Below are 8,651 nucleotides of genomic sequence, written 5' to 3'. Positions count from 1 at the left end.
TTTCTTTGGTCTTTGGGCCGTTTTCACCAAAAAATGCCCGAGCACCGTTGCCTGTCTGTGTCTGCTGTCTCGTGTGCTGCCTGAACAACGATGCAACATCGTTGTCGTCGTTGGCTTCGTTGATGTCGTCGTCGCCGCTACCGTTATCCAGCTAACGTCAAAAAACTCATTGCTGCATTTTGTGGGTTGGCAGAAACCGGGTGTCATACCAACGCGCCACACAACCCCGTGGCAGCAGCAGCAACAGCAACATCGGTGGCAACAACATCAACATAAGCGGCAATTCCATTCAATGCATTCTGGTTTCATTCTACAAAAAGGCACATCAAGAGAATGAGCGATGATTGTATGGTAGTTATTTTGGGGTGACCAAATCGGATAATTTGGTTTTCGAATGGATGGGAATTTTAATTCCTTTGTTTCTAGAAATATTTGGTATTTTGTGTCGGTAGATTATGTCCGCATTATAGTACCCTATGCCACTCTCGGGCGTAGGGTATTATGTCTTTGTGCATTTTTTTGTAACATGCAAAGGCAAACAAAATATACCCATAGTTCCTTTAGATAGTCAGTATAAAATCGCATTCTGAGTCGATTTATGCATGTCTACCCGTCCGTCCATGTATTTTTGTAAATAAAGATCACATTTATTGTCTGGTTAAATTTCCACAGGTCATTTGCTTGGCCCAAGGTCGAATTCTATTGGTGAGAATCGGTTCAAATTTAAATATATATTCCTGTTAAAGGGAGTTTTTCTAAGAGCTTGCAGGTTTGAAATAGTAAGTCTAAATGAAAAAAAAAAATGCAAAATAAAACATCAATATTGTACATTTTAAAATTCAAAATGAAAATATTCAAATTTCTCTTTTGTACGTGTTGTTTTAGTTTATCCTTTTCTGCCAATAGACAATTCCGAATTTGTCTGAATCGTTAAAATCAGATCAACTTTCTTTTATATATAGATTACTAGCTGACACATGCGCAATTATGAAATGACAAAAAAAGTTTATTTAGTAAATAATTTATTGTCATTTATCAATTAAATAAAATTTCAAATGTCATTTAACATTTAAATAAAAATAGTCCATTGTTTCGCAGTAGTATGAAAAGTGGCACCACTCTTTTGAACCCACATTTCATCTACATCCATATGTTGAAGTCTGAGCAAGATAAATTCATAGATCATAATTATATATCTATTGTCAGTAAAGGGCTAAGTACATAAGAAGCTTGAAGTCATGGCTAGGCATATTTTGTGACCAAGGTAGATCTAACAGGTAACCGCATCGGCGAATTGCTACAACAAAGCAACTTTTGTGGTCCCCTCAAATGTCAAAATAGGCATCTAAGTCGAAAAACACAGATTCGCCATGGCATTTAAAGGTTGCGGCAAATTTGTTTCAACCAATCAGAAACGTGGTATTTGTTTACATTTTATTTTGTGTGCCTCTCGTCGTAAACGTACGTCGCAATAAAAGTTTTTATTGTAAAACAAATAAGAGTAAAATAAGTATTAATTGTAGTATTGCGATATTTTTTAAACCAAGAAACTTATAATGACTATATTTTACTGGTTTAAACCGAAAGTTTTCCGGAACTGCAAATGACAAGAGTCGAATTCTTGCACTACTTCCCGTGATGTGCTTTGGGAATCTTAGATGTTGAGTCTAACTTAATTCTTAAAGCTGCACTCCATTCTAACCTCCTTCCTTCATTTTCTTTTAATTTTTTTTACTGGTTTCACTCTTAACTTGCTCTTAAATTATTTGAAATATTATAAAAAGGTACTTTTAGGGAAGACAAAATAAACTAATTTGTTGTTGCATTCATTTAGGGTGAAGTCTTCATTACAACAATTTGTTTTGACATTTAATGGTGCCGTCAGCTGGGCTGATGCGACTACCTAGTACATCTACCTTGTTTGTGACATTTCCCAAAGGTATTACAGAGCCGCACTAAAATCCAGCCGTCGTTTTCCATTATAATTTTACATTAATATGCCTAGCCATGACTTCATGCTTCTGTACTTAGCCCTTAAGTGTGACGCGTCGTCCTTACTCACTTTTAAACCAGTAAAGAAAGTCCTAAAGTCGGGCTGGTCCGATTTTATGATACCCTACACCACTTTGTTAATTTAGTTGAGCTCCCCATAATAATTAAAAGTTTTTATGGGAGAATTTAATCATACACGCTATGATTATAATTATAATTTAAAGTTGAAAGGACTAAATATACCGAAGCATTTGTATCTTTTAAATTCGGACTTGTATTGCCCATTTGATGCAAAATTAATTTGAAATCAGATAAAGATATATACGGGAGCTATATCCAAATCTGAACCGATCTCGATAAAATTTGACAAAGATATTTTTGAGCTGTATTTGTTATATTTCCCTGAATATCGTTGTTACGGAGTGCATATTACGGCTGTGGGTAACAAATACAACAAATCGGATGAAAAATATATATAGGAGAACCGATCTTCACCAAATTTGGCATACTACCTTCAAGACTCAATTCGGTCGTATGTGCCAAATATTAGACGTTTGGTGCACAATAAAAGGTAAATCGGACGAAGTTATATATGGGAGCTATATCCAAATCTATCTATATTACACGTTTGGTGTACAATAAAAGGCAAATCAGACGAAGATGGGAGCTATATCTAAATTTTTACCGATTATCTCCAATTTCAATAGGGTTCGTCCTTGGACCAAACAAATGTTGTTTGGAAAATTTCATCTCAATCGAATAATAAATGCAACCTGCATTTTTTTCACAAGAATACATGGACAGACGGACGGACAGACAATCAACTCAGAGATTTATGCATGTCAGTCTGTCTGTCTGTGATTCTATGCAGATCATCAAAAGGAAATATGGGTCTATCTCGTTTCCTTTTGCCTGTTACAAACAAATGCACAAAGACATGATACCCTGACCACCTTGTGGTGTAGAGTATAAAAAATTATAAAAAACAACCTCTATATATCCGTACGATTAGTGTATGTTTTTACCTTCTAATAGGATGTACATAGCAACAGAACTCAGCCTAGAAGCACGGCTAGAGAGGGAATATATCATTTTATACGGTCAAAACGTGCCTAGTCGAAATAACAGTTTTATACCCTAGGTCTCTTTGGACCAAATCGGTTTCAGAACAATTGGAGTCGATCTAGCGATGTCCGTCCGTCTTTCTGACTGCTGGTGCGCATGATAACTCTCGAAGGCAGTATCCGATTTGGTCCAAACTTGGTACATCGTAATATTTTTGTCGAACTTAGACTGAGTTCGGACAATTGTACCTCCCCCACAAAAGGTCGAAATTTTCAAAAAAATATATCTTCTGCACAGAAAGAGAAACGCTATTCCGAGTTGGCTCTAACTTTGCAAATCCTAATATTTGCGTCAGTAATAGGTCAGGTGCAAAAATGGTTAATATCGGTCCAATCCATCAAGTGCCTCCCCCACAAAGGTTCATAATTTTGAATAATCATAACTCTTATAAAATGTGATGTAAAAACCGATTGTCTTAAAATTTCACAAATCCCTTCTTAAATTTCACGCATAACATTTTGAAAAACGGTCCCCATTAAACTTGCAGACATAACAAATTATATCTATCTTGATTAATGCCTTCAAAAATTAAAGTAATTGTCACAGAACATGTGGGAGTGGACGTCGCCTGAAGGCGGCAGTCGAGAGGACTGACCATTTTATACCGTATAACACCATAATCCACCTTAATATTTATATAGTCGTGATTTCCTTTGACAAAACGGAAATATTTTCTCAGGTTATTGCGATACATAATTGGTTTCCAAAAACCAACGATATCAAAAAATGGCGAAGGTAAAACTTCAGTATTTGACACTGTAGAAACATCACAACAAATTGACCCCACAGAAAGAAGATAAATTTCACATTCAAAAATTTTTCAAGCATATAAAAACATTTCATATATAGTAATGTTAAAAAGGGCAGTCATATGTTTGCATTTTTTTTTTTTTTTTCAAAATTTTACTTTTGACAACATTTCAACGTCCAAATATTTATTTATATAACCCCTTCTATATACACCTGTTTTCCATGAAGTTATATTTGACAAGGTACGTTAGAGAACAAGTAAAAATGCTGTAAGTTCAAATTTGACAATTTTCAAAAAAATAAAAAATCCTGTTAAAATCTTAAAAATAACGAATATAGCCGTTATATTGGGGTCTATACGAAGACGTGGACCTGCAAAGGCAAGTTTTTCATAGGCCATTACAATTTTAAAATACGAAACTCGAAAAAAACTGCTTAATAATGTAAATAAAATCATCAAAATACCGCATATGGGGAGGTACCGATATATGTGGCCTATACGAAGAGCTGGACCTGCATAGACATTTTGCTGTCACAGGCTGAAGTACCCAAAAGGAACTTCAAATACGAAGTTTGAAACAATTCCGGTGAATATTGTACCTAAAATCATCAAAATTCTGAATTTGGGGGTACCTTTGTATGAGGGCTATACGATATCGTGGACAAATCTCTTCCAGGGGGTAAATTGCTTAGAATGAGCTTATTGTGTGGATTTTCTGACAATTCCATTGAAAAATTTGTCTAAAATCATCGAAATACCGAACCTATCCCAATTTGGTACCGTTATATAGCACCAAATTGGGATAGGATATACGAAATCGTGGACCTATAAAATCAATACTTTTCCAGGGGGTAAAGTACTCAGAAGGAACTTCTTCTGTGGATTAGTCAATTTGATTGAAAAAAGTTGGCTACAATCATCAAGATACTGAATATCGGGGGTACCGTTATGTGGGGGCTATATGATATCGTGGACCGATATATTTATTTTTCGAACTTGATCTGCCTGACGCAAAGGTCTACATTAGAATTTTACGCTGGTAAAGAATATATATGCTTTGTTAGGTTTATAATTATTATTTCGATGACTTGCAAAAGGAATGACGAAATTAATATATCCTCCATACTATGTATAGTGGGGAGTGTAAAAAATAAAATGTTTACCTCTATGGAGTTTAATTTACCCTCCACTATTTTCGAGGACATCAAAACATATCTGGTAACCCCAACAAACATTTCGTTCAACATACAACTAAAACTAAATGAAGAAAATGCCAATGCTGATTCATGCAGCCCGACGAGAACCGCAGACAGGCAGAACGACAACGTCCTCGAGAACAGCACTGACACCCCACCAAGCATTCCACACAGTTCTTCTACGGGTTTTATGTGCAAAAACCTTTTTTTTAAACGAAAAAGAAGTCAAAATCAAATCTAGGCTCACAAAAGAATGTTGCACCGAACTATAAAACGAAGCGAAACAAAAAAGCTACACTATGCAAGGAAGAACAAGAAGAAGCATTCGCAATCGTTCGTTCGTAAAACGGACCGTTAGCGCACAGTCTGGCGAGTATGGCTGACGCCGTCACTGTCGTCGAACAGACACACGAATCGCAACGAACCAGTGCAAGGCCAAGCACCGCAATATGCGTCGGCGCCTTAACACCATCGTAACTTAACAATGCCGATACCGACGATTGTGTGTCGGTATGAATAGTACCGTTCGTTTTTTGGTGTCTGTGGCACAGAGCAAGGCATGCAGCGTATGTGTGTGTGTGTGTGCGAATGGTTGTCTGCTGCAAATGTTCCGTGAGTGTGGCTTGTTCTACAATACACTCTCGTATCAGTCACTGGAACAATAAACTTTTGCCAGTCACACCAAACATTATCGCATCGCATGCCGACAACAGACGAACGGCAAACAACTACGATGACTGCAACGTACGTCGACATCACAGTTGGCGGTCACGACGCCGTTGACGCAGTACAAGGCCTGCAGCGCCTGACGCTGTTTCGACTTTCTTCTTCATGCAGCAGACAACCTCAAACCATTATCTTGCCTTAACATTCCACTCATTCCGCCGAACAACTTCGTAAGCTGGTGTTTTGTAACACGCGAGTTACGTATAATCATACTACCCCTGATAAAATTGATAAGTTCTTGGAAACAATTAGCCAATAAAACGTGTACAATTATTGCACTGTAAGCATAAGTGAATTTGACATTCTTTAGTTTGACTTTATTTTATTTTTCCAGTTAAAACTGTCTGGAGCTGAGTATACAATTATTTACAAAAGTGTGTTAATCAAATTTCATTTAAAATAAACTTATGCTAACACTGCAATAATTAATTAACAAATAATACCTGTAGAATAAGTAAATTAAAAATGTAAAAGTTAGTCTTAGTTCCATCCTCTTAGTCGCAAGTCGACGAATAAATAAATAAAAGAAAGAAAAAAAAAAAAACAATTTTTTTTTAATAAACATAATTAATCAGGTTATCTAATTGGCGCAGTCGGTAGGATCCTTTAGGAATTAAAAAGGATCCAGTGAAACGTACCTAAATTATAAATAATTAAATAAATTCTGCGAATCCTACGGGACCCTCCAGGATTATAAAATAAACATTAGTGCAGTGAATAATTAAAAAAAAAAAAAAAAAAAAAAAAAAAAAAAAAAAAAAAAAATTAAACACCACTAAAATAAACAATAGTGCAGTGAATAATTCAAAAAATTGAACACCACTAAAATAAACAATAGTGCAGTGAATAATTCAAAAAATTGAACACCACTAAAATAAACAATAGTGCAGTGAACATTTAAGTTAAGTGGACACCACTAGATAAAGGAAGTCAATCCTTTTTTTTTTCTTTTAAAAGTGTATTCGCAAAGGCAAAAAGTCTTCGACAAACGAAGAAGAATGGAGGAACAAGCTCACATCGCATCCGTAAATGTGGCAGAAGAACTAGCCAGAAAGGATCAACAATTGGAACGGTTACGCCAAGCATATCTAGAATTGCAACAGCAAACACAAGAACTACAACAACAACAGCGTAACCCGGTGTTATATGATACACAATCAAATAATGCAAAAGACAACATTTTAAAAACGATAAATCATCTACCCATTTTCACCGGCACCGGAGAAGTAACGGTGAACAGCTTTTTTAGTAGCACTGAATACTTGCTGTCAACTATACAAGATGAAAATATTAAGAAGGAGGCCATAAGAACAATATTCTATAAAATAATCCAGGGACAAGCTAAAGACGTCATAATAAACATACCCACACCGGACAACTGGCAACTAATCAAAGAGACTTTAAAACTAAGGTATAGACCGAACGTGGAACCACACAATATATATAGGATGATAGCCAACTTAAAAGTAAATTCGGTAAGTGAATTAATAATAGAGTTGCAGAATCTAAAATATAAGGCAGATGAGTTAATAGTTTATTACCGAAATGACCACTATATTGACTTATCAAACGTGGACAGTCTTTTAGTAAATACAATTAAGGAAATGACACAAGGTACACTGTTAGACAAAATTTACGAAGAAAGAAACATTAATGATATATTAAAAATATTGACAAGAAGGAGATTTGAAGACACATGCATTAGGCCAGAATATAGGAAGTTTAGGACTAAAGACGACGTAACATTTAGACAAAATCGGTCGCAAAATAGGAATAATTTTAATCCGCAGATTAACAGTAATAACCAGGGATATAATCAACGGAATTGGTTAGGACAAAATAATTTTAGGTCGGATATTAGACAAGAACGAAATAATAATGATAATAATAAAACCTATAATAATAATAATAACGATAACTATAATAGGAATAGAAACTTTAATCATTCAGGACAGTATAGAGTCCAACAAAATAACAGTTATAATAATAACTATAATAATAGGAATCAAAATGGAAATTTTAATCATTCAGGACAGTATAGAGTCCAACAAAGTAACTATAATAATATGTCGGGAAATTTCAGAAGGTTTCAGCAACAGGTAGGAAACCCTAGGCCAAATTTCAGCCAAAATCGCTTGAATCAACCTAGGCAAGACCAGCAGGAACCTATGGAAATAGACAATATAGAAGTAGATAATTATCGAGTAGTAGGAAACTCTGAACCAAATTTACATCAGGATAACGGACAAGACCAAAGACAAAATAATTTTTTTCGGAAACAACCTCCGATTGTTTACCTACCATAACCATTACGATTAATAAAAGGAAATATAAAGCTTTGATTGATACAGGCGCAAACTTAAGCCTGATTGACAGTAAGGTAAAAGATTTTGAACGAGTTTTACTAAAACAACCTATAGAATTTAGCACCATAACTAGGAAGGACATAATTAAATTTGAAGTTATAACTGACGCACCTATGGAATTTAACTTACCAAATTATACAAAAATTAAGTGGAAAATGCAAGAGTTAAAAGGAAGAAAGTACAATTTTATTATAGGAGTTGATTTACTAAACCATTTTAACACGATGATAAATTTAATAGACGGACACATAACATTTAATAACAAGATTACAAAATTTTTAATTAATCCATATAAGGATTTGGAAATATGTTCATTGGAAAAACTGGAAGTTGACTTGGACAGAATTCAGTTGAATCATTTAAATGAAGAGGAGCATTTAGAAGTTACGAGAATTTTAAGAAGATTCGACAAAATATTTTTTAAAGAAGGGGACCAATTGACAAGTACAATGACAATAAAACATGAAATAAGAACGACAACAAATGAACAGATAA

General features: G+C 34.9%; 1 protein-coding gene across 1 annotated transcript; it reads left to right on the top strand.

The window, feature by feature from the left end:
• The first annotated feature begins 5,966 nt into the window (after positions 1 to 5,966).
• LOC131803649 (GATA zinc finger domain-containing protein 4-like) lies at positions 5,967 to 8,125 on the top strand. The gene is made up of 2 exons (XM_059125089.1): positions 5,967 to 6,164; positions 6,748 to 8,125. Coding segments are annotated over exons 1-2 (1,350 nt in total). The 5' UTR covers positions 5,967 to 6,163; the 3' UTR covers positions 8,097 to 8,125.
• The last annotated feature ends 526 nt before the right edge of the window (positions 8,126 to 8,651 follow it).

This window comes from Musca domestica, unplaced genomic scaffold (assembly GCF_030504385.1).
Source record: "Musca domestica strain aabys unplaced genomic scaffold, Musca_domestica.polishedcontigs.V.1.1 31, whole genome shotgun sequence".
Taxonomy (NCBI): Eukaryota; Metazoa; Arthropoda; class Insecta; order Diptera; family Muscidae; genus Musca; species Musca domestica.
The sequence above is the reverse complement of the archived record's forward strand: the minus strand, read 5'-3'. Positions and strand labels throughout refer to the sequence as shown.